The sequence below is a fragment of the Paramisgurnus dabryanus genome, chromosome 14 (genome assembly GCF_030506205.2).
Source record: "Paramisgurnus dabryanus chromosome 14, PD_genome_1.1, whole genome shotgun sequence".
NCBI lineage: Eukaryota > Metazoa > Chordata > Actinopteri > Cypriniformes > Cobitidae > Paramisgurnus > Paramisgurnus dabryanus.
In genome coordinates this window covers 16,494,864-16,521,997 of record NC_133350.1, presented here as the reverse complement: position 1 = coordinate 16,521,997, position 27,134 = coordinate 16,494,864, and the positions used below count along the sequence as shown (strand labels likewise).

At 37.9% G+C, this 27,134-nt stretch overlaps 1 protein-coding gene across 2 annotated transcripts; it reads left to right on the top strand.

Annotated features, from left to right (window-relative positions):
* Nucleotides 1-682: 682 nt before the first annotated feature.
* On the top strand, nucleotides 683-26,642 carry inavab (innate immunity activator b). Of its 2 annotated transcripts, none has more exons than XM_065241293.1 (10): nucleotides 683-804; nucleotides 12,554-12,668; nucleotides 16,523-16,656; nucleotides 17,537-17,659; nucleotides 17,763-17,991; nucleotides 18,237-18,284; nucleotides 19,783-20,086; nucleotides 20,883-21,035; nucleotides 21,138-21,867; nucleotides 26,207-26,642. In XM_065241293.1, exons 2-10 carry the CDS (start codon nucleotides 12,614-12,616, stop codon nucleotides 26,282-26,284), a joined length of 1,854 nt encoding a protein of 617 aa, XP_065097365.1. In that variant the 5' UTR covers nucleotides 683-804; nucleotides 12,554-12,613; the 3' UTR covers nucleotides 26,285-26,642. The 2 variants fall into 2 exon arrangements, with proteins under 2 accessions (XP_065097365.1, XP_065097364.1); XM_065241292.2 differs by lacking the exon at nucleotides 683-804 and adding an exon at nucleotides 11,000-11,156.
* Nucleotides 26,643-27,134: the final 492 nt, after the last annotated feature.

Sequence of the window (27,134 nt, the reverse complement as noted above, 5' to 3'; positions counted from 1 at the left end):
TTTTTAATATTTGAATTAAATTTTTACTCTAGTGCGTTATTTATAACATGTATGACTTGATGAGTTTAAAGTGTTAAAATACTATTCAGATTCTGCAAGCTGCGTCGATAACTTAATAGGCCTGTTAACTTTAATGGGCCATCTTCTGTGTTTCCTGAACATTTTCTGTGAGAGTCTTCTTTAAAAGGTTAAGCTTTTCATATGTTAATAAAAGGCACCCGCACCCTGCCGCCCAATGATGGCACATAGCATATACCTTTAATGCCTTCTCAAAAGATGCTACCTTGGAGGCATTAACAAAAACCCCCATTTCCCATCGTATGGATTAGCAATGTTTCGATCGTATGCAAACGATTTAGGTCGATTTAGATATATCAGGATCAGGATAACAGTAAACGCGGCTCTGCGTGTGTTCAGCGCTGTGAAAGAAGTTGGAGAGTTAAGGGATGTACCATTGTGACACGGGGGACACGGTTGTTTGTTCACGTAAGTAAGTGCTGGCGTAAAACAAATGGAACCAAAAATATAACAACCACGCGTTTTCAGACATCTGAAATTGACTGTGTTTTATTGCGAATTTATTATAAATCTGATCTCTGGTGTCAGTACCAGGCTTGAGGGAATACGTGGGAGGCAGCACACATTTAGTTGGCGCGAAGTGGTATCGCCCATTCTTCAGCGTCTCGCTTACATCAATGTGGAATGCGGCGGTGGAGAAAGCGTGGATAAATCAAATCCCATCATAATGCGTTGCGTAAAGCTTTGACGACTCCGTTGGTTTTCCTGTTGTTATGAAGACACAAGGTATGGTTATATTTTTCCTTAATAAACGATACATTTGCTTAACATTGTTTTATATATTTAAGAAACTATGCCTTCAATGTCCCTAACTTACTTGTAACGTAGCTGTGCAAACTAACACTTATTGCTGCTTCCGTAGACAAATGTTTAATGTTTTCTCATGTGTAAGTCGCTTTGGGTCAACGCATTTGCTAAATTATGCACTTCGCCGAAATGAGCACGGGCACAAAATGAAAACTGAGCTCATTCAGCCACTTAAAGTTTTGCAACTATTCAAAACTGTTGAGTGTTCTACATCTCTATGTGTATTTGCTTTTACTTCGATTTAAAAGACTTTAAACTGCATACCATTAAGTACAAAGTAACATTAATAAACACTATTCACTATTATGAATAACTGGGATGACACCGAAAAGTTGCTGCAAAATAATTTTTTTAACCAGGCCGTTTTTTCAATTCATCTTCACATTTTCTTAAATAAATAAACTACAGGCTACATATAAATAAACCAATTTAAAGACTTACTAATATATTTTAATGAATGCACCAAAGCGTTACATAAATGTAATTTAAATAGTTTGGATACTATATGATATTATTAAACTGATTCAAATAATATTTTACATGTTATACCTTTCAACTTTAATTTCGTATTGGGCATAATTTGCTGTTTGTGCTGAGGATGACATTGTCTATGTGATGCTAATTTTGTACCACAAACTACCGCATTAAGTCAGCACTTGTGATTGTTATGTATATGGAAGTACAGTGTTGTGTGTAGACTGTGTAGAGAAGTTACAAAGCTTTGTTTATAGCTCAAAGAGGAAAGAAACTTTCCCAGGTAAGCGTGAGAATCACATGATTACATTGTGTCACTATGAAAAGGGGGATATTATTTTACACGCCATTCATTTATTCAGACCGGAACACTGATTTCTTCAATTGAGGTTTGGTTGGATTATATAAGACAACAGATCAGTCAGTCACTGGTTGCAAGCAGTTAACTATTAAATACACTATAGTCTCCATCATTTCATTGTCCAGCTCTCATTATTCCTCACTGTGCAGTGACCAGTTACCCAGGAGTGATTTGAGTGGGCAGGTGTGCAGACCAGTGAATGTGAATAGCCCTGGAATCTGTGGCTTTGTTGGTTCATAGCCAGGGTCGGCCAAAGAGGAGCCAAGCAGCGTGTGTGTATTGTGTGCCGTCGACAGCTCAGTTTTAAGGCTCTTATTAGCACCTCTGGACGTGGCTGTTTTACAATGACAGGCACTGTAGTGACATTTTTATTTCGTCCACTTGTGTGGCAACACATTGTCTTTTAAATTTGACTGTTAGCTGGTTTGAAAAACCTCATCTTTTCAGTAGTGTTGCAGATTCTGTGTTAATCTGAATTGAGTTCCCGGGTTATGTGTCAACACATCATGATCAAAGTCACTTCCTTCCTAAATACTAGCTTGTGCATTCATATCAATAGCGGTCAGTTGCCCAAAAAAAGAGTAGTTTGTTAGTTAATAATGAATATAGTTTCCTGTCTAATTGCTACATTCAGCTTTCTGCTTGGTGGTGATCTGCATTGACATTTAGGAGTCACGTGCATGCATTGTATCTCTTTAATTCTGAAGGAATTGATCAGAAATAGTTTTAATACAGAGTGCTTTATTTACAGTAACAGTTCACAGTTGTATATATAAAATATCTGTCCACTTTTCTCTGTGGTGACACAGAGACTAAACAGGAACAGACTAAAGCCATAACATACTGATTTCAAAGAAACATTGCACTTCCTTTTGGATAAAGAAGAATAGATTAAAACAAGGCATGATTATATATACAATAAAATGTATCATTTTGCTACTCATTCTGGTGATGGTAAATGCACTTATAATGTATATCCTAGCGTACAATTAATGAACTTTCCAAATGCTTGGTTACTTACATCATTTCTTCTGTTATTATTATTTTACTACTTGGTTATTATAATGGTTTGATTCAACATGTGAGGTAACCACGAACGTTTTCCCCTAACAGAAATACCAGCCCAGTGTAAAAGAGAAGGTTAAGCCTGCCTCTGTGAGGTCTGTTATTTTTTGTGAGGTCTATTATATCTGCTGAGCCTTACTGTAGTAGTAATGAACTTACGGAGAGAAAGTACTCTTCAGAGTTTTACCGCCTGAGGGATTCACGCTGCGCTGCAGTGCTGCTGGTAGAATTAAAGCCGGAGGAGACGTTTAAGTCCACATCAGAGAATCCAACTTTGCTTTGGGTTGTTTGAAATCAATTTCCACTTTTCATCCTCTTTCTTCCATGATGAGTACCATGGCCACACAAGTATAAATGCTGGGGTGTGCTGTGGTCATCCTCTGTTTTATCCATCAGAACTGTTATTACGCAGTGTCTTATGATAGCTACTAGTTTGGAGTAATTACATGTCACTAACTATTGACAGTTGTGTAAACAACATAAAGCATATATTTAAAACCAAGTTTAAGATATGACCTATTCCTTAAGCTACTCAAAACAGTTCCTTAGGGTTAAAGAGTGCAATGTTGTTTTTAAAGGGGACATTTTAGAAGACTTTTTTAAAATGTAAAATAAATATTTGCTGTCCCCAGAGTATGTATGTATGTGAAGTTTTAGCTCAAAGTACTATATAGATAATTTATTATAGCATGTTAAAATTGCCACTTTGTATGTGTGAGCAAAAATGTGCCTGTTTTGGGTGTATCCTTTAAAATGCAAATGAGCTGATCTCTGCACTAAATGGCAGTTTTGTGGTTGGATAGTGCAAATGAAGGGGTGGTATTATCTAGGGCTGAAACGATTCATCGAGTTACTCGATTTACTCGATTCAAAAAATTCCTCGAGGCAAAAATTCTGCCTCGAAGCCTCGTTAAATTCCTATGACGCGCACTACACGCGCCGAGATCTGATTCACACGGACCGTTGTTCAATGTTCAGTAAGCACATCATAGCGCGTGGTACATTTTGAATTTAGTTGGCACGATGGCGGAGCGAATATGTCCATAAACGGCAGAGAGAGAGACTGTTTAAAGTTTGGGATCAATTACATTATCATTACATTCAGCATCTGAACTGAAAACATCCACTGCTGTTTCACCAAGCGTCGATGAAACAAGGTAACGTAGCTTCCGCTGATTTTAATCCCATACTGTATTTGTAGCGATGTCGTTATGCGGTTTGACTAGATATGATGTTTAGCTTTGATGTTTTTAGGTAGTAAACGTATTCACGTTCAATTGCAGGACAGTATAGCTTAAAAAAGAACCCCTTCACACACACGCATGCACTACAGGTGTGTGTACCAAAAAACGGCACCACAGTGGAATCATATATGGGCAACTTGTAATCTGACATATTTTGTTCAATAATAATAATCTCTGTCTTATTGGAGTTTAGCATAAGGAAGTTATTCTCTCTCACGTGAGTCAGACCGATCGCGCAATGCATCACATATGCTTAAACTTTTATGTAGCCACGCAACAATAATTTCAGCATGCATTCACTGTATACAGCGGGACGTGATGTTGACCAAATGCAGCGTTCTATTGAAAATGAATGTATGTATTTCTGCAGTACCAAAATGCAATGAAGCAACTGAAATGTCTGACTGGGGTGTCACTCTTCCTCACGCACAGAACGCGTGCGCGCATACACACAGGTTGTTACCATAGCAAATAGGCTCACCCCAGAAATGATATATTATATGTTAAAAGCCTAATGGTAAATGCTGCAGGTGTAGAAATGTATATAAACCAGATATTTACTTTGATGTCAGGGCTAGATTACAGCATGAAACCTGTTGTGCATATTAATAAATTAAAGTGTTTAATTGTTGGCACTAAATGGGTAAAAAATTGAAATAAATAGGCTTATTTCTTGGAGCCAAATACCTCTGTTTTTTTTTAGAAATAAAAGCCAAATGCTTGAACATTTTACAGCCAAGTCATTTTCGTTATGCATTATTTGTTTTGGTTGTTTAAAAACACACAAAAAATGTATCCGATTACTCGATTAATCGATCGATTCAGTGCTAGATTAATCGATTACAAAAAGAATCGATAGCTGCAGCCCTAGTATTATCCACTTTTGACATCACAAGGGGTGCCAAATTTCAGTGACCTGTTTTTTTCACATGCTTGCAGAGAATGGTTTACCAAAACTAAGTTACTGGGTTGTTCTTTATCACATTTCCTAGGTTGATTGAAGCACTGGGGACCCAATTATAGCACTTAAAGGGACACTTCACCCATTTGCATTAAGCTTTGTATAGTTAGAAGCCCAGTCATGTTTTTGAATGGTCGTGCATCCTTTCCTCAGTTTCCGCTGAGACAGGAGAAATACAGATTTCAGTGTTGCACTTCCTTCTTTCAATGATGTAAAAATCATCATTTTGCATCATTAAAAGAAGGAAGTCCAATATCTTTGTTGAGGGGGTGAGACTACAAACACTCCTTTTCTCGGGCAAATAGGCACCAAATACTAAATGTATGTTACATTTCGACCACAAATATGACGCACTTTCAATAAAGATTAATGTTTCTATGGGTGAAATGCTCCTTTAAACATGGAAAATATGTCCTCTTTAACATAAAGATGATTTGTGCAAGATTATTTTGAGAAAAGTGTTATGGTGGATACATCTCAGTAGTGAAGTTTTTCTTGTGCTTCATACCTAGTATTTCACTTGTATTTTAAATTTATCCAAAACACTACATTGCACAATATTTTTTTATTGGGGGGGTGATATGTTAGCATAGCATCCCCTTATTTACGTTACATTAGTAATACGCACGCTTATAATGTTGATTCATAGTCGCAGCAAATTTAGCTGCTTGTGCTATTGTGTATTATGTTGTGTTATCTGTCGATTTTCTGTGTTTTCCACTGCTTCTATTAATGTAAAGCTGCTTTGAAACAATCACCAATTGTGAAAAGCGCTATATAAATAAAATTGAATTGAATTGAATTGAATATGTGATAACTCAATTGGGTGATTCTCACGAAATCCAGATTTAGAAGGTGTCCAGCATCTTTTTTTTAAAGCCCTTGAAGCCATTTTTTTTTTTTTTGCACATATAAGATAAAGGTCTGAACTTACTACAATCATTATTTTTAGAGGATTTAAAAAATATTTCCTATAGAATTATTTACATTTTTAGATTATTATTATTATCAAAAACGATCATTACCCAAACATGATATTGCATTAAATATATGCATTTACAAACTCGTGTTTTTGTAATGAGAACTAAAAAGTTGTCTAGGTACTATGACAAACAGAATTTCAACTTTTATCTGGAGAGAAAAAATAAAAACTGCTTACCTGGTAGCCATCTTGAGTGTCACATTCAATTATGTCCCTTCCAACTATTGTTTATGTTAGTTTCTTAAACAATGATTGAAAAATGTTGCGGAGGATGAGAAAATTGGTCTTGGACACATTTATATTCCTTATTATTGTCTCTACATTTACCAGTGATCACCAAATACCACATGTTTCTTTACTGTAAATGTTTATAGTATAGCATGCACTGAAGCTTTTTATTTTATAAATATTTCCATGTCAAAGAACCCAAATCCAGTCATGGACACAGTGCCGTAATTAAAATGTTCCCCTTAAATGTGGAAAAAACAACAAAATTGCTTTGTATGATGTCATTTAAAGTCATGTGCAAAATAGTACATGAAGAGATGTTTGTAACTGGGTGCTTCTTATTTTGATAGCATTTACTTTTTTTATCAAAATGTTTCATGACACCTCATAAGTCTAATTTCGCGAGAATCACCCAATTGTGTGTTATGATAATGCTTAAATTAAAATATATTTAAACGCTAAAAATTATAGCCTGGGTGCCAGCCGATCTTAGCCCCGCCCACCACATTTTGAAAAACGGGAAGATCGGTCTGGTGTTTTTCCGTTGAGGAGCTACTATGCGAGTCCCAAAACTGGCCGACGAATCAAATTGTGAGGGCGGGCTTTATACGATGATGGACAGATGATCAACAGTAACGTATCAACCACGTCACCAAAGAGCGCGTGTGTTGAATCTGTTTACAATGAAATGGCTGCCGCTAGAGAATTCAGATGTGTGGATTCTGACATTGAGTCTGTTCTAAAAGATATCGACAGAGCATTGATTTTAAAAGAGGAACAGAGAAACGCGATCAAGGCATTTGTTTATGTTTTCGTCGTCATTCCTACGGGATTCGGCAAAAGTTGGTTGCACTTATGGAGGACAAAGTTAAAGCAGCAACTGAAATGGGTATCACGGCGATGCAACTCGGCGTGCACGACGAGATGGATATAATTAGCGGTCGTTGCCAGCTTCTTTTCGGAAGCCCGGAATCGTGACTGCTGAATAAGTGGAGGGACATGCTAGGCTCCGATATTTTTCAAGCCAACGTAATGGGTATCGTCGTGGATGAAGTTCACCTAAAGTACAAATGGTAAGAGATAGTCTTACTGTATGACTTAGTAAATACTTAATGTTGTGATATAAATGAAATGTTGTAAACATAGTAGGTGTTGATGTACCTTCCCTAACTCAGACTTAGTATAATCACAATGATGTTAGTATCATTGTAGCGAAATTACTAGCAGTTCGGTCAGGCTGCAAAAGACGACATTTCAACATACGTCACACACTCCGTTGCTCTGATTGGTCATAGGTCTATCCAATTGAGTGGAGAGGCATTTTTCAGTTGAGACACGCCTCATAATTTTAGCTCAATGGAGCGGTATCAGACTCAAATTCTGACTAGAATTGAGTATGACAACGTCAGGCTATAAAAATTATATAGCCAACATACGTTTTTAAATTATTCTCTCTGCATTGACATAAAACTTTGCATATACATAACCTTTTAAAGTATTAAAGTCATATGGTTATTGCAAAATGAATGCTATATAAATAGCTATATGCACATTTGTGGTATTTTGAATAATTTAATATATCTTGCTGCCGTAAGTCAAGGTATGCATTTTAAGACAAGGTATAGTGCTCCTGTATAGCTCAGTGGTAAATCATTGCATTAGCAATGCAAAAGGTCATTGGTTTGAGCCTAAAGAACACACATACTGATACTATATAATTTTTACCAGTATATGTATTCCCTGGGACTGAACCCACAACCTTAGAATCCAATGCTTTACTAGTTAAGTTACAAACCTTTAACCATACATCAAACTGTGCATGTAGTGTGAACAGGTCCTAAGTAAAGGTTAATATGCAACCGTCACAGTTCACCAGTTTTCCCAGTGTGTTTGAGCTCCCAGTCTGAATGAGCAGGATGGGGGAGATCCCCACAATAATAAAACTCTCCGACTCCCATGCATGCTAATCCAATATATCTCAGGGAAGAGGAGAGATATGAATCTACAGACTCCCATAGAATGTCAGCTTAAATTTGTAGACAGGAACCCCTTGGGTTCACATAGCTAATCCCATGGAAATCCAATGGATGTAGGACTAACTAAACAGTTCCTATATCCTCCCACAACTGTCCTCATGGGTATGTTGGTTTAGATTTGCGACCCACCACTGGTCTTTCTGTTAGTCTTAGACAAAGCCGCCTCCGCAAACTTTGGTTTTGGAGTTCAGATGACAATAGAAACCTTGTTTTTCAGCAGATGAGTGGTACTGACTCCCACTTCCTGTATGAGATTTCACAGCAGGTTGTTGTACTGTATAATCAAAACTTTGTACAGTTCACTAGTGCTGGCCCAGTGGTTAGCAGATAAACAAGCTTTAATTAACGCTCATTGTTTTGTTTAAATCACCCATAGCAGCCAAAACAGTGTTTTTATACTGTGCTTAATGGCCTAGTGTAGTTCTAGGATTGTTCCCAACTTAATATGAGTTGTGGTTAACTAAGCTTATGTGAATTGTCTGAAATAGCACATTTGGGCCTAGCTCCTGCCGGGAAGTCCCAGTGGTGTTTGTTTTAACACAAATAACATGATCCAGAAAAGTCATTCACTTCCTGCAAAAATGTCCTGTAGCTAAATGTGGTCAGTTCAGAGTTCATTGCTCAGTTCAGTGTTTGTGGAGCCCAGCCCATGGTTTTAAGCAAGACGTTATTTCTGTGTCCATTAAATGATTGACATGTTGCAGGAATTTTGCTTGTTTTTTTTTTGTATAGACAACATTGTCAAACAGATCTTTGGTCACACAGATTAGCAAAATTACCAAAAACACTGTATTATGCATACCAGGGGTCTCACTTATAAAGCGTGTGTACGTATGAAACGGGGCTGGAAACGTGCATACTTCAGTGTCCACGCAAGGCTGTGATCTATTAAAAAACTAACTTGACGGGAGAATGGGCTTGCAAGGAGGGGTCTGAGGATGATTCATGTAGGCACACTTGCAAGTGATCTGTGATTTATAAAGGGAACATTGCTTTGTTTTATAAGTCTTAATATTTTTTGCCGTATGCCATTTTTGGCTTTTGTGCGTACGTAGACTTTTAGTAAGGATTCGCACATTTTACAAATGAGACCTCAGGTCATTACTTGGCGATGTCACAAAATATATATAAACATGTAATTATACGCACATGCATGATGTCACCATTCTTACAATTTTGCTTTTTTGTAATTTACACAGAAACAATAAACATATTGTTGTTAAAGAAAACTTGCATTAAAACATGTTTTTTACAAGTTAGCATCTTTAGGCCCCCAAAACACTCGTTGTGTAAACGATTGGCAAAAAAATAAAAACATTTTTTGTCTTTAGTTGAAATAAGTGTCAGATAAACACTCGCTAAGTCTTACGGAAATTTAGACAAATTACTGTAGTCAATATTAATAAAAAAACTAAATAATAATTTAATTATTTCAACAGTTTAACAATAAGTTTAAAAGTTAGTTTTGTACCATGCACAAATCCTTAAGTACGCGTCTGTATTTTTGACACTAAAACCCGGAGTATAGTGTCTTTTTTTATGTGTACGCGAACGTACAGCCTTGCAAAGTATTGATTAATTGACTCGTACGTATACACAGATGTTCAACGCATGCACATTGCGACAAAATGTAGTGCCTGTCCTGGGCTTCATACTACATTCTCCTGTAGGTGCATGTGTGACCTCCACGTACAATGTACATGAGGTTTAAAAAATTCGGTGGTGCGCGAACAGTACACATGATGACAAAAAATGTGTGATGTGCACTGTACGCGGACCCTTACGTACGTGTACAAAAATGGACCGTACTTCAGCCTTAAAGGTAGACTTGTGTACTTTCCAATGTACTTGTAAGTGGCAGAAAGATGTTTTCGTCAGAGACTGGTTGTAAAATCAGATACTGGCATGCTCCAGCAGTCATGTTTCCTATGTCATTTGTTAGGTGACAGGAAACTTTCCTGTCTGGGAGCCGTGGCGGCTCCTATAGGCATGTAACTGGCATTCTTAGAGGGTCAGTATGGGAACGGGGATCTTGAATGTATGCGAGTAATGTGTAAGAACAGCAGGTGCAATGTCTCCCACGGTATTTTGTAGAACTGTTACATTGACATCTGTGTGTGTGTGTGTTGCTTTTCTCTATAGGTCCGAATGTAAGAGTAGATTGGGCTTCACTAAGGCTAGCGTATCCATAGCAACAGAATTAGCATTACTGTACAAGGAATGTTATTAAACAACAGGTTGGTTGGTTAGTTGATTTGTGTTTTGTTAGAATTGATCAGTTCTTGAATCAGATTTAAGCAGTTTACTATAGCTTTAATTGAATGTCAATGCATATCTTATAGAAAGAGGGACTAGCTCGGATATTTTATTGATCATCTGAAATTTTCAGCATGTTAAAGGATGTTAGCTCCAGGAGAGGGCAGCAGGACTGCATTGTACAACGCTTAAGCATTTTCAGTCACAGACTTCTTATTTTTTATTATTTATAGCTTATATAAATCTTTTATGGAAATAAAAATTATATAGCATTTCTTCTATTGCATTAGTGCACCATTTATTTTTAATATGTTATATATTTATTGATTTGTTTAGCATCAGAGCAGTTGCGTAACTTGTTTATACCGTATTGGGGGGGGAATCAATGCTTTCTTTGTACCAGTATGTAAAAGTGCTTATAAGAAATACAGCAGGAAGAAGAGTTATGATAAACCACATCAAGTGGCTACAAGCTTATAGCAGTGATTGGCAAACAGTTTCACCCACACGTGTAGGTATTCACAAGTCACGCCCAAGTTCATTTCACAGTACAAACGGCACGCCGGCACATATTGCGTGTCAGAGAGCTGTGCGGAGTCATCTGTGAAGTCATCTGATTCACTTTACACATTACTGGATAGAGAGAATCATTGTTTCTCATTATGTGAGTATCTTTTTTAATATAGGTTGTATTTCAGGCATCTATAACTCTGCATCACATCAACATTTGCATTGTTTTTATCGGTTTGACTAGTTTTACTTGTTTAGTTCTTACTGGTGTTGTTTAGACTACGAGTGCTCATGTTTATTATGTAAGGTCAGACTTTGTTATTGTTTCTAAAGTTTAAAATCGTCATTTGATGCAGCCAGAGTAACTTTTTGTGATCTTGGGTATATTAATTTGTTTTAATTCACACACATTTGTATGTTAAGACTCAAAAATTAGCATATTAAAATTAAATAGTTTTTCAGTATTGTTTTGGGTTTACTACGGTATATAATTGATGATAGCTGGTAAAATACATTAATTTAAATGAATATCGCTTTATGGCTGTATTCGTGAGTTGTTAAAGATTGTAATGTCAGGAGTAATTGGCACTGTTATGTGTTTTAGTGTCAGGAGTAATTGTTATATTGTCAGTGTGTGTAACAGAGTCCTAAACAGTTTCAAAGTAATAAAGGCACAGGTGCCATAGATGTAATATTTAACATCTGTTAATCATTGTACCAGCTGTAGATATTCACAGCTTACTCAAACGTTGTTGTCATGATGTCAAGTAACACTTCATTTTGGCAGACGGGAAGCTGTTGAGACTCTTGGATTTGTCATAGACGTACACCACAGAACATATGTGTCACAAGCTGCTGATGCACTGGACTTTAGCATTTAATGTTACACAGTTGTGAAATGAAGTGAAGACATTCAGCGTTATTGTTTTCAGCTATATACGGTGATAATAATTTTATGACATTCTTATGACACACTGCTTACAGTTATGACAGTAGAGCTGTACAGTACTAGTCATGTTTGCACATGCTGATTAGTCATATATTCATGAGTGTCTATAAAAAACAAATGTGGCGAATAACACACAAATCCATAGCTAATCGCAATGTTTTCAATTTCTTAAAAGTAAATGCATTTCAATTCCTTACAAGTGTGAATGTAATGAATCGAGTCAGGCCTCTTCTATTGGGAGCATTCCAGTATTGTAATCGAAGCACAGCACACCCTTGTTCCTCCTGGAAAATGGACATTTGAGTACTACTAACTTGAATGCCCTCCTAGTTAAACCTCACCCTAAGCCCCTGCTGACACCGCATAGCTGAGAGGCGTAGTTAGACAGTGATTTTTTGGTGGGCATGCATGTGAAAACTTTTGTTTGCCAGATTTAGTCCCCTGGAATCTGCTTTGACCCCTGTGGCTTTGGGTCAGGAGACACTACACGGCTGAAGGGCTAAGTGGTTACGCGAGACTAGTTTCTTCACTTTGGCTCGAACAGCCAAAATGGTCTCTGGTGAATTATTGGGAGTGTAATAAAAGTTGTGCTTACTTTGTAGGAAATAGTGAAGGAAAGGAAAACCAAGTCTTTCACTTTGAAGACAACTTGATCAGCTGACATGGAAGGAAAAGAGGAGATCAGCGACACTGATAGCGGGGTTATTCTGCATTCTGGTATGTTCATTCTCAATACACATGGATTAAAGTTTTCCGTCGCTAGACGGATTTCCGTCAATTGAAAAATTATTAAATTCACTTTTCATAAAGACGAGTCGTGTATTCACCTTTTTAAGTGGGATGTGATCAAAGCCTGGAGTGGAGCCAAATCACGTTCCTCTCTCCACTGTAAGCGTTCTGTAACCACCACGCACCGGATCCACTCCGGGTTTTCTGGCTGTATCACGTTAAGCTGAGGGATAACTTTATTTCAGCTAGCATGGACAAACTTATAATGCAGGAAGGCTCCGATGTTTTGGAGATCGATAAAGGTGTAAAAGACCTGGAGATTGACTTAGCGAAATGATGAAGATTGGCAAGGCTTTCAGTTCGTGGGCTAAGAAAACCAAAAAGCCAGGTAACTTGCGTGTCTTTGCACAGTATGACTAGGGGTGCTGTATTTTGGGGGTAAATGATTTCCCCCGTACGTGATCACCCGCGTCCCGTTTTTGACTGCTGATCTAACCAGTGGCTGATAAAACATGTTTGTTAAACTCGTGGGTAAACTTCATGTGGCGCCACAAGAACCAGGAGGCAGATGACATCCAAATCCCGTGAGAGCGATTCGAGGAATCATAAGAGGAGACTGCTTCCGAAATGCTCTCGCGGGACTTTGATGTCAACCACATGTCGGTTCTTGCAGTTGCATTTGCGTGTGGTCACAAAAACTTAACATTTGTACACATATTTAAGCACCACAGTTTAAAAACAAGTGATTTAAGCCATTCAAAGTCAAACAACAGTGCAAAATGCGGCCGCTGTTTCTGTGTCAGATGGGCACGCAAAGTCGCGCATTCGCTTCTCATTGTGTGAGTATTTTTGCCGCTTTATTGGCCTTAAATAAACATATGCGTCAAAAATCCAGTCTTTGCAAATATCCTCATATAAACACGGCCATTTAGGTCTTAGGATAAAGTAAACAGCAGAAACATTGCGCACAAAATAGCACATCAGCGCTGCCTCTATTGTAACATAATAATTTGTTGATAAAGGTACAGTCATTCATTTTACATCTTTCACTATGGTTACAGACTGTGCTTATTGTACACGAGTTTGACTCGAGTTACTCGTTTAGGATTTATATTCATACATAACGTTACTGTATAAGAGCTGTGACTGTAAGCTGTTTTGTGAACAGAACAGACCCTGGATTATTTGTTTGTGTACTGAATAATATGATATGAAAAAGTTGTATTTGTTTACATTAGTAAATGCATTATATAACATGAACAAACAATGAAAATATAGAGTATATAAGCATTCTTGTTTATGTCATTACAGTAATTGACGGTAGTTCATGGTGCATTCACTAATGTTAACAGTTTCAACTTTGATTTAAAAAAAATATTAGTTAATGCTCAAATTAATACATTTACAATTAATTAATTAATAATTAATAAAAGATTCATTAAAGGTGGTGATATTCATGTTTTCTTTTTATATAGTGAGTTATTTAGCTGTTTCGCCTTAATCTGAAATTCCCTGTAAACTACAGCTACCTATATACTACAGGAGACTTTAATATGGAATTAATGGCAAAAAAATCTCCCCTTAAAATGTTATTGGTCTCGCCTACATAAAGTGTAAGTTAAAGGAATATGACTTGGCCTGAAAAAAATTTCAGTCAGAAGAATTTTTTTCACTTTAATCCCTGAATACATTATATACTAAATATATCTAGCTGCTTGTTGTATGGATGCATTTCAAAATATGTAATGAGGGTCATTATGGTTGTTATTATTTGGTTATTATTGACGTTAGCATGAATTTAATTAATTTTAAGCGGTGGGTGTTGACTTCAGGTAAAGACTTAATTGTAGCTTTTTTGTTTTAGCGTATTTGTAAATGTATGATTCATGTACTACACCAAGGGTGTAACAGTCATTAGGAACCACAGTAAAGCAGGTTTTATAAAGGTCAGAAGGAATGCTCGCAGCATTATTAGCCACAAAATAATGCTCTGTATGTTTTTTACACTAAAATCTAGACTTAATTAATCTGTTTCTTCCGCTGAAGTTGAATTTTTCCTCATTGTTTACTTTGTGTGCTGTCACGCCGGTAATCGGAAATGTATGTTGAGGAATTTTGTAGATAATTCTTCCGGACATGCCAGAGGCATTTAGCTAATATTTAAAATGTCTGTCCTTTGTTGTCACCGGTTTAGCCGTTGTCTGTAAAATGAAAACCACCATTCATCACCTTCAGTTTCACTGTTGATCATATCACAGTTATCTATAAGTATTTGTTTCCTGAAAGTCTGCATCAGATTCAGAAATATGTAAAAGCTCATGATACATTGAATACCTAAAGTCACTTTAGATTAAAGTGTTTGCTAAATGCATGAATTTAAATGTATACATTGAGTGAACAAATGTTTATTTTAGTTTCCTGTCTATATCAGATGTATGAAAGGAAAGGAATAGTTTTTTTTAAATACTGTACTATTTAGTAAATTTGTTTAATAAACACTGATTATGAACCAGAATACTTGGCATCTAATTGTAATAAATCAGATATTGTATTTGTAATGTACTTAGTTATGATTTTTAGTTAGTTAATGAAGTAAGTAAAGTTAGTAATAGAAGTAAACTATTTTATTTGTATTTTGTTTATAAGTGCCGCAAGGATGATGTATTTTTGTAGGCCAACCCGAAAGTTAGCTGGACACTGGTTCCCTCGCAAAAAACGACCATAAATTTTATGACAAAAAAAAAAACTCTGTGGTTAAAGGGACAATATGCTCCTCTAGAGGAAACCTTTCATTTTTACCATATTGGAATCAATTCAGCTGATCTCCGGGTTTGGCGGTACCATTTTTAGCATAGCTTAGCATAATCCATTGAATCTGATTAGACCATTAGCATTGCGCTCAAAAATAGCCAAAGAGTTTCAATATTTAGCTATGCTAAAAGTGGTAGCGCCAGACCCGGAGGTCGGCTGAATGGATTCCAAAACAGTAAAAAACTCTAGGGGAGCTGGAAAATGAGCATATTGTCCCTTTTCAACTCGTGCGTGTCTCGTGGCAATGCTCAATGTGCGCCATTCGCGCGAACTAGATGCGAGACCTCCAACGCGGCTTTACATTGATTTAACATTGAAATCACTCGCGCTTCACACCTCTACTGTGGTTTGTCTGAATGCAGCATAACAAAAGTTAAAGACACTTATGCTACGTACACACCAAACGCGAGGCATCGCGTTACTCGCTCTAGATCACTCGTGGGATTTAACTTCGTGTCATGCAAATTTTTCGCTCAAGTTAGATATTCAAGTTAGGCGAAGACGCGTTTGAGGCGAATAGCGCATGTTTTCGAGGCAAACGCGCCGCCCATATTCGTCACTCGCATCGCCCCACGCGAGGACGCGTCTGATCACGTCTTTACATTGACTTTGTATGTAATCTACTTGCGCAAATTGTTGAACTTGCATCTGGTGTAAACTCACAGTTACGCGTTTTGTCCAACAAGATTATATTCACAGATAAATACAACGTTTATGAATTTTAAAGTGTAAATGCATTTACAATAAATAAAAAAGCCAAATTTCATAAAAGTTGTGATCATCTGTGAAGATTTTCTTGTTGGACAGAACGTGTAAGTGTCATAACCTTTTGTTAAACACGGATCTTATTTTTGCGATAATCCAAAAGTCTATGGGGAAAATAATGGGCTTTTTGCGTGGATGATTTTATGTAGAAATCTCCAAAAAAGACTTTGAGCTGGGTTTTCACAGGCAGAATCACATATGAAGGACATGTTTTCTGCTATAATCTTGAATCTGCTTTTCATCTGAACGTGTTTGTTGTATTTTAGGTCCTGACAGCCCAACCACAGTGATGAAGGATGTAAACACGCACACTCGGGTCATGAAACTAAAGCAGCAGGATTTGGAGGACAGGCTGAAGTTGTGCTTACTGGAGCTTAAGAAACTCTGTATCAGAGAGGCTGTGAGTCAACATTTGCTGATCAACACCAACATATAGGCAGATCTACCAAAACACTGAGATAAGGCATTCATGGGTGATTCGGAAATTAGGGGGACTTCCATTGTAGGGAGATACCATCGTGTTTTAAAAGAAAACCGAAATCAATTTTCAGCACAAAATCACAAGTGTGTCGAACCATGAACTCAAGGTTATTTAGATGAAAAAAGCAAGAACATTTTATCCCGGTACATTGTGTATTTAAGTTGCACCAGCTTTGAAACAGTAAAATGGCAACAACACGTCCGTCTTATCACTCGTCGTCACATTCAGACTCAGATGCAATGTATTAGTCCCACAGGGAAGACATTAAGTCACAGAAATGCATCGTTGTTTCCTGTTGGATTGACCTGTTGGTGCTTGTCCAGGTGACTCTCTCTCATGACACCTTCATGTCACAATAGGTCTGAAGTCACGTCAGGTAACAAGCATGTGTATCATCTGTCTGAAAGGATTCGCCCCTATTGTGTCTCATTGAAGAGCTGTGGGCATGTGGTTTTTGTTTTTGAGAGAATTGTATCTAAACGTATGCTGGCAGGGATTTCAAGAAGATGGATAGCAGGTTTAGTTTGGCAGGTCAGGCTCTTGGAGGAGCTTAAGGAAGAAGAGATTGTTTGAAACAACAGGCTTGCATAATATTGCGGTTGAAATCCCAAACCTGTCTTGACTTGCCGAAAGGTTTCACAGTGGAGAAACAGGAATTCTGGCCCTATTCGTGATAACTTGTTGGAGGCATGGACACTGATTAATTATAACTGCATTTTTGCTAAATTGCGGTGTTTAAAACATATTCCATGACTTGTTTTAGAATTTCATTTATGATACATTTCTTATTTTCTTTCAGGAGCTCACAGGGCGTTTGTCTTCTGACTATCCATTATTACCTGGAGAAAAGCCCCCTCAGATTCGCCGGCGTATCGGGGCTGCTTTTAAACTACATGAGCCGAGCATTTTACAAAGAACTGAGGTAAAAGCTTTTATTGAACGCTCCCGGAACTGAAACAGATCTGAATAACCATTGACTGTTTTGAAGTCATTGTCTAAAAGACTAATCAAACTTCAATGCACAGAACCCTGAACTGAGCTCTGTTGAAGCTGGTCTGGCCCTTCAGCAGCAGATATTTGTGGCGGCTCAGAGGTTGTGTCAGGAGGAACATCTCAGCAAGGCTGTAAAGAAGAGCCGCCTGCAGCAGTACCAGCGCGAGGAAAGGAAACTTAAAGATCTGCAGGATGCCGTGTTCAGGTTGCGACTGGAGCAAGGCCGTTCCTCACCGCGCCCTGGTGTGATTGCTCAGAGAGGTGAGAACACAAAGTACATATAGTCTTCCTGTAGCTCAGTGGTAGAGAATTGCATTATCAGCACAAAAGGTCTTGGGTTTAATACTAGGCAAAAAACATACATACTAATAAAAATGTGTGGCTTGAATTCACTGTGAGTTGCTTTGGATAAAAGCATGATGTAAGCATAAATGCAAATGTAAACGTTGAGTAATTTTTTTTTTTTATAAAAATATTTATGTTTGTTTATTGTTCTCTTTATCAAGGCACTTCAGATGATAGCTCATTGTCAGACTTGGCTGTGCTCGATGAGGGTAAGTAAAAGCTGAATGTTTTTATGCAACATAAGATGCTATTAAAAATTAATTGTGTGTAGTTTACTGTTATTTATCATGCTATACCTGTACTTTATTTTTTAAGTATTGTCAATATGTACATTTTTACTATGAATCTAGTTTTTTATGATTTCTTTATAATTAAGAGACTACATTGGATATTCACACTGATAATACTTCTTTACAAAAACTGACTGAACGTTCTTGGCACATATGTACATTAAATACTTTATCTTTAAATTCGCTTAAAGGGGACATATCATGAAAATCTGACTTTTTCCATGTTTAAATACTATAATTGGGTCCCCAGTGCTTTTAGCAACCTAGAAAATGTGAAAATGATCAGACCAGTAACTTAGTTTTGGTAAACCATTCTCCACAAACATGTGAAAAAATAGGTCATTGAAATTTGGCTCCCCTGGTGATGTCAGAAGGGGAAAATACTGCCCCTTAACTGGTACTATCCAACCACAGCACTGCCTTTTGGTGCAGAGATCAGCTCATTTGCATTTTAAAGGACACCCAAAACGGCACATTTTTGCTCAAACCTACAAAGTGGCAATTTTAAACATGTTATAATAAATTATCTTTGTGATATTTTGAGCTAGAACTTTACATATGTACTCTGGGGACACCAAAGATTTATTTGACATCTTAAAAAAGTCTTGTGAAACATCCCCTTTAATCCCAACTCCAGGCCATTCAGAAATACATTTTTGTTGGCAGAATCTGTTAAATGGCACAACATTTTTTTAGCAAAGTCCTCTAAGTGCATGGAAGAAGAATTGGATAAACAATAGCGTAAACGGCAAAATAAATTTTTACATGATTAAAGGAGGTTTACAGAATATATTTGACTGAATTATTGAGCATGTGGAGAAGTGGAGTGGAGATTTTGGCCAAAAACGCATGCATGCACTTAGAGGGTTTTGCAGTGAAAGACAGTCAAATTTGTTAAATACCAATGAAATGACTAAAGTACGGTGCCCCTAAGGGGACATGGAGCAAAAATTAAATAAAGTTTAGTTTCGCATGTGCACGTGAAACTATCGCGTTTAGTTTCGCGTGCACCAGGAAACTTTCACGCGCATGCGATAGTTTCACGTGCGCATGCAAACTAAACTTTATTACAAAATTCCGCACATTAAGTTTTCGCGTGAGCACATGAAACTAAACTTTACATTTTTTTTACTCCACTGTCACCTTAGGGGCTTGGTACTAAAATAACTTTTGTGACAATAAGGCATTTAAATTACTGACTAATAACCTTTTCATTGCCATTAAATGAAATAACTGAACCTAAACACTAGAGCCTGATAAAAAAAGCTTATTTACAAGAAAACATGTCAGATGTACTTTTTGCGTCTGAACTTTCTCTATATATATGTTATACATATATTTAAAGGTTAATGTTATGTCAACTACTCATGTACTATTAAATTAATAACACAAATCTCTATTCTCATCCATGTTTCAGAGGAGCTGACCAGTCAGTCTTCCCAGCTTTCCTCTGAGCTTCCCGCTCCAACTGCAGACCCTCACCCTTCACCTCGGATCAACTCTCATCCCCCTCCTCAAACACCTACAGCTCCCTCCTATCGGACCCCTGAGGTCATCCTCCACCAAACCCCGCCGCAGTCACTGGAGAACTTATACCTATGCCAGACGCCAATACAAGAACTTGACCCCGCCCCCATTCAAAACTCTCCATGGGCGGAGTCGAGTCTGGACAAGCCTTATCAGAAACAAAAAAAGTCTCACTCTAGTAGCACCAAATCCAGGTATGTTTACTTTTATCAAAGGGACATATCATGAAAATCTGACTTTTTCCTTGTTAAAGTGCTATAACTGGGTGCCCAGTGCTTTTATCAACGTAGAAAAGTTAAAAAGATCAACCCAGTAAACCATTCTCTGCAAGCATGTGAAAAAATAAGTAATTAAAATCCGGCTCCCTTTATGATGTCAAAAGGGGATAATACTGCCCCTTAATCTGCACTCTACAACCACGCACTGCCATTTAGTGCAGAGATCAGCTTATGTGCATTTAAAACGACACACCCAAAAACCACACATTTTTGCTCACACCTACAAAGTGGCAATTTTAACATCCAATAATAAATTATTTATATGGTATTTTAAGCAAAAATTTTACATACGTACTCTGGGGACCTCAAAGATTTATTTGAAAAGTCTTGTGAAATGTCCCCTTAAAGCAAATATTTTACAGTGCACAGCACACACAAGTTAAAGACACTTTTGACACATGCTCTATAAAATGAAAGAATATAAGATTCATTTATGTTATAAATAGGAATGCTACAAATTAGAGGTTATGTTTAAATGTAAAAAATCATGTAACCATGACCTTTTAAAACCTATTGTTTCTCAACTAGTCATTAAGAGAGCACAAAGTAATTTTGGGTTGGGTCTAACCACACCTTTTCTTCTGTAGTTCTGTTTTACCGGTTGATTTATGGGACACGTGTATTGTTATCATGCAACATGAGAAAAATACAACTGTGTGGTTGTTCATCACAATATTCAAGACAACTGCTTTTTTTTTTCACAAACCCACAGTCCTGTTACCCCAACGTTGCCTCCTCTGGATGTTTGTCTTGTGGAGGCTGGAATACCGCTGCAGATACCCACCCATGCTGCCCTGAGACACACGCAGTCCTGCAGTGCACCCACCACTCCAGAGATGCATCTGCGCAGGGGACAATCCCTCAGGTCTGCTTCCAATTCACTTAGATCTAAACAGTCCCATGCTTTATTACTATTATTATCTGATTTTATACAAATCTTGATTCAACTCATTTTGAATTACAACAGAGTTCCCAACACTGATCCGGATGGTGGGCCCGGGCACTCGAGAGGTCCCAGGAGACGGTTAACGGAGTTTGCAGTGACATCACGAGATTACTCGCCTATGAGATTAACTGTAGGAAGCCCATTGTATTACTCCAGCTCTGAGGACAGCAATTCTGAGCATTCTTTCCAATCGTACGCCAGCTCACCTTGTCAGGAGTACCCTGGGGAACTACCATGGCCCTACCAACCCCAGTACAGTTTCCACGTATCTGACAACCCTGTATCGCAGAGATATTCACCTGTCAGCTTCAACAAGAACTACCAGCCCCCGTCCTCATCTAGTTATTCCAGAGGGTACGTAGATGACGGATGGGGCCATCCTTACGATATGGACACCGGAAGAGCATACATAAGCCATCATGCTCCTTCCCCTGTTTATTCCAATGGCCACTACGATTACTGCTATAATGAAGCTCCACATCACCAGCAGAGAAGTTTGAGGGTGTTACCTGCCCACGTGAAACTGTCTCGGGCCCCGTCGTTACGAGACTACCCTCACCACCCGAACAGAGGACTGCCCAGGCAGGTGGTGTCAGAAGAACTGAAATCATGGCACCAGCGCAACCAACGCCGATCGCCTCAACCATGCTCGCCGGATCGGAGCAGACAGGGTTCGCCTCGCATTCGACACGCGCCAGGACAGGAGTCTCCACTTTGCCTTCCCCAGCACCACATGTTCCAGGAACAGCAGGTAAACAGTTGTTTCTCACCGTCACTTGTGATAAATGGGTGGAAAATGCATTGAACTGCAAAAGGGGGAAATATGAAATCGAATACCACTGTATCGACTTGCTGCCGTGCATCAAACTGTTGGGGAGGAATTTCCTGGTAAGGCAGGTATGTGCTGTCCAGGCCTGTCTGAGGTACCGTGAACGTTATGGAGAAATTGCACAGTTTCCTTAATGCTCTGATTCATCACAGTGAGATCATATTGCTAGAACAAGGTGTGGTTTTGAGCTGTGAAAGTGATCTTGATTTGAATTAGATCAGTGGCAGAGTAACAAACCACATATAAATCATAATTGTCATTTTATGTGTTATATCTGGCCCGGAGACTTTTACTAAAGGAATTATGAGAATTGGGTAATGGTGTAGAGGGGTTTGGAGAGTTTGTGGCGAATGCAATTTGCACAGCATAATTCCCTATCTTCCAGGTATGATTAGGGAAGATTTAACAGGTTGCTGGGACTGAACATCTTCACTTCACCACAGAGCACAGACATAGAATTGTCTCTTTAAAGTGATGAAAATATGTAAATAAATCTGTGTAGATGCACAAATAGCTACCCTCTTAAAATATAAAATTGCATACTATTATTATTAGTTTTCATTTTGAGTTACATTTAAATGTCTGCACATGTTTTCATGGGATGTAATGCTGCGTACACACCAAACGCAAAGCAACGTGTTCCTCGCTCTATATTACTCACGGGATTTAACTTCATGTCTTGTTAAACAGGCGGTAATCGCCTCAAACGCGTCTTTGCGCAAGATTCAACTCAAGCTAAACATTTGCACGATACAAAGTTAAATCCCACGAGTAATATAGAGCGAGGAACGTGTTGCTTTGCGTTTGGTGTGTATGCAGCATTACATCCCACGAAAACGCGCTATTCACCTCAAACGCGTCTTTGCGCAAGATTCAACTCGAGTGAAAAATGTTCACAACACAAAGTTAAATCCCGCATGTAATATCGAGCGAGGAACATGTTGCTTCGCGTTTGGTGTGTATGCAGCATTACATCCCACAAAAACACCCTATTCACCTCAAGCTAGTTTTTGCGCAAGATTCACCTCAAACAAATAATTAGCTTGACACAAGTTAAATCTCGCCAGTAATATAGAGCGAGCAACGTGTTGCTTCGCGTTTGGTGTGTATGCAGCATTACATCCCACAAAAACACGCACTATTCACCTCAAACTTGCTTTGCGCAAGATTCAACTAAAGGGAAAAATGTGCACGACACAAAGTTAAATCCTGCAAGAAATATAGAGCGAGGAAAATATTGCTTTGCGTTTGATGTGTATGCAGCATTACATCCCACGAAAACATGCGCTATTCACCTCAAACGCGTCTTTGCGCAAGATTCAACTCGAGTGAAAACTGTTCACGACACAAAGTTAAATCCCGCATGTAATATCGAGCGAGGAACATGTTGCTTCGCGTTTGGTGTGTATGCAGCATTACATCCCACAAAAACACCCTATTCACCTCAAGCTAGTTTTTGCGCAAGATTCACCTCAAACAAATAATTAGCTTGACACAAGTTAAATCTCGCCAGTAATATAGAGCGAGCAACGTGTTGCTTCGCGTTTGGTGTGTATGCAGCATTACATCCCACAAAAACACGCACTATTCACCTCAAACTTGCTTTGCGCAAGATTCAACTTAAGCGAAAAATGTGCACGACACAAAGTTAAATCCTGCAAGAAATATAGAGCGAGGAAAACATTGCTTTGCGTTTGATGTGTATGCAGCATTACATCCCACGAAAACATGCGCTATTCACCTCAAACGCGTCTTTGCGCAAGATTCAATTCAAGTGAAACATGTGCACGATACAAAGTTAAATCCCGCGAGTAATACTGAGCAAGGAACACGTTGCTTCGCGTTTGGTGTGTAAGCAGCATTAAAGGAACAGTATGTAGGATTGTGGCCAGAACTGGTATTGCAATCACAAAACATGTGGCTAAAACTGGTACTGCAATCACACAGCTTGAGGGCTCCACTTTTTAAATGACAATATCCTGACCAGACCACTGTTGTTAGTGATATAAGTATTTGAAATCAAAATGATTTCTTAACGTCTATTGACATTTCAGGGCCATTTAATGATTAATTGATATAAATTTCTTACATACTGTTCCTTTAAATCCCACGAAAACACTTGCTGTTCACCTCAAACGCACCTTAGCTCAAGATTCAACTCAGTGAAAATTTTGCACAACACAAAGTTAATTCCCGCGAGTTACATAGAGCGAGGAACACGTTGCTTTGCGTTTTGTGTGTACACAGCATTACATCCCACAAAACAGGCGCTAAACGCCTCAAACGCAACTGTGCAACTCAGTGAAAATTTTGCACACCTCGAAGTTAAATCCCGTGAGTAATGTAGAGGGAGGAACACTTCGCTTCGCGTTTGGTGTATACGCAGCATTACATCCCACGAGTAATCTAGAGCGAGGAATGCGATGCTTTTGGTGTGTACGCAGGTCATATCCAATTTATTTTATTTATTTTATTAACCTAAAAAAATTAAATTCTGTCGTTTACTCACCCTCATGTTGTTCTAAACCTGTATGAGTTTCTTTATTCTGTTGAACACAAGTCAGGATATTTTGATGAATGATGGTAAGCACACAGTTGACTGTACCCATTGACTTCCATAATAAGAGAAACAAACAAATACTACGGTAGTCAATGGGTACAATCAACTGTGTGCTTACCATCTTTTATCAAAATATCTTGATCTTTGCCCATCCAAACACCGCCATGAAGTTTCCCATTAACACAAAAAGATTATGGGAAAACACGCAGTCAAGGTTGATCTGCTGTTTAGTCTCTTTTCATTCAGGCTTATGGTGGCTAAAAAGCGTGTGAACTTGATATCTAGGTGAGCATTCCATTCCTCAGGGACAAAAGCCTGATTGGACGGAAGGAAACTGTGATAGTAGTAACCCAGCCCATTACCTTCTTTATTATCTGTTGCAAGATTAGCTGTTTGGCATTTTAATAGCTGGCACATTACCAACTGAAACCAATAGGTGTCATTATTCGTTTTATCCCAATTACTTGACGTTGAATTTGATAGTGTGTAAGGTTGTGGTAATACCCCTGAACACCTGAGCATATGCTGTAGTGTCACTCATAAAACCTCCGTCCATTGTTAAAACGCCAGGAGGTCATTCCTGAAGACCTAATAATGTAAAACTCTAAACCAGTACTAATTGGTGTATTAGTGAAAAGCTGTTCTCTATGAAATACCACAAAATGTATAGGTTACAAAAAAAACATAGGCATTGAATTCAGCATACGGCCATTGTGTTGGTTATTTAAGTCAAGCACAAAGTTTCTTAAACATGAGAATGGTGCTGTTTTTGTGGGGGTTTTTTATTTATTTTTTGCCTGAGACTTTGATAATTTACACTACAGTCAAAAAATGTGCAACCGGACACCTGGGGAATGCAGTGCACATGTACCAACAAGTCAACAATACAAGTGATTGAAAATTCCCTGAATTAATTAGGGATAGAGACCAAATTCCTCAAAGACACAAGACAAGCAATATGAGGTACCCAGATTGTGTAATGGTCCATATTGACCCATTTAGAAACTTTGCAACCACATAAATCCAAAACCTCAATCCAAACATTCAGGTGCTAGATTTAGTGGTGTCTTCATCTGTATACACTGATTAATTCAGGCATTTCTTATGTCTGTCATTGGTCTTTTTTTGGATCATCCCTTTGAAATTTATTTTGATTGTATGTGGGAATATCAGCACCGCCCGAAACACACATTTGCTTCATCCCCATATCGTGTTTCAGTTCTGTATAATGATTTACAGAGCCATGTGTTTCAAACACAGGCAGCTGCGGAGGTCTTCGAGACATCTTTACATCATAATGGATCAAATATTTTGGGTGATTTTTTTCAAACATTTTCCCTGTTAATGGGATATGGTGCAACGCAGTATTTCTTAATATGGGAAAATATTTGGAAAGAATTGTATACATGCAAATGTGAATCATAAGTAAGTCACTGGCCTTGTTGGTTGGAGGACTATTCTGTGAGCTCCGTGATTTAAAACCCAGCTGTTGTGTAAACCCTGTTGGATATAGAGACACACCTTCAGTCAACACCACAGAGCTGCTGATTGTGCAGTCACTCCCTACTTGTGTTTACGATTAAGACTGTGCACAAAACCTCAAGTCTGCTTGTTAAGCTCAAGTGTTTATGCAGTGAGAAAGATTTACTCTACTCCAGTAAAGTAGCTTGACCTCAGTTTTCTTTTGTTTTGCTATTCCAGGTACCCCAGAAGCGGCTCATTATGATGGCTCAAGACATGAGATATGAGGATGACTCTGAGATTGCCAGCCAGGTGTGACGGTCTGTCCTGAAATCATGGGCACCCTTCTAACAAGAGTCCTATTTATTCAATAATTTATTGAGCTGATGGACAAAATTGAAGACTGTAGATTTGTAACACCAATTACAACATTTAGGGAGATTGCAAGGATTCGATCTCTCTTTTATCTATCAAATGCCGTGTCAAAAAATACAATATGGCATTTTACTGTGAATTACGATGTTTTTATGTTTTATAGACTTTTTATAGATGTTTTTATAGAACTTGTGAAGAGTTTTGTACAATGAACTAAAATCTAATTTGATACTAAGTGTATTTTTTTGTTCCTTGGTTAGTGTATGTTGATACTAAGGCAAATAAATAACATTAAAAACACTGAGATGTTGTACATATTTTGATATGATTTATTTATTGAAATCTATTGTTTTGTTTGGTTTTTGTTTTATTGTTATTGCTAGATTTTTGTAAATGGCTGCTTTGAGAATTAAATAACTCTCCAAACGGAAAAAACTAATAAAATCCAAAACATTTAGTGTAATTCCTTACAGTGGTTTTGGTGACATAACAAAGTCAAATTTTTATTTATTTTCTATTAGTCTAATTTGTCAAGTAGTGCAAAATTGGCCATCTGGCACAATTAGTATTTTACTAAATCAGTTAAATCTAAAAAAAAAAAATGTTTAACCTTTAATAGTCTCAGAAATTGGTTTAACTTCTTATATAAATTAAAATTTTATTTTATAATTTCATACACTGTATAAGTGACCAGGGCGCTGCTATTTAAAAAGTGTTGTCATGTGGTTAGTGTTACTTTTTGCATCACTAAAGGGAATGAAAAATCACAGCTGTTTGTGATTATTAAAGAATT

Excerpts from the sequence above, each read along its gene's own strand:
- inavab (XM_065241293.1), top strand. The coding sequence starts at position 12,614 with ATGGAAGGAAAAGAGGAGATCAGCGACACTGATAGCGGGGTTATTCTG. Across the intron at positions 17,660-17,762 it reads GCATTTTACAAAGAACTGAG|AACCCTGAACTGAGCTCTGT; the intron begins GTAAAAGCTTTT and ends TTCAATGCACAG. Across the intron at positions 21,036-21,137 it reads CGCAGGGGACAATCCCTCAG|AGTTCCCAACACTGATCCGG; the intron begins GTCTGCTTCCAA and ends GAATTACAACAG.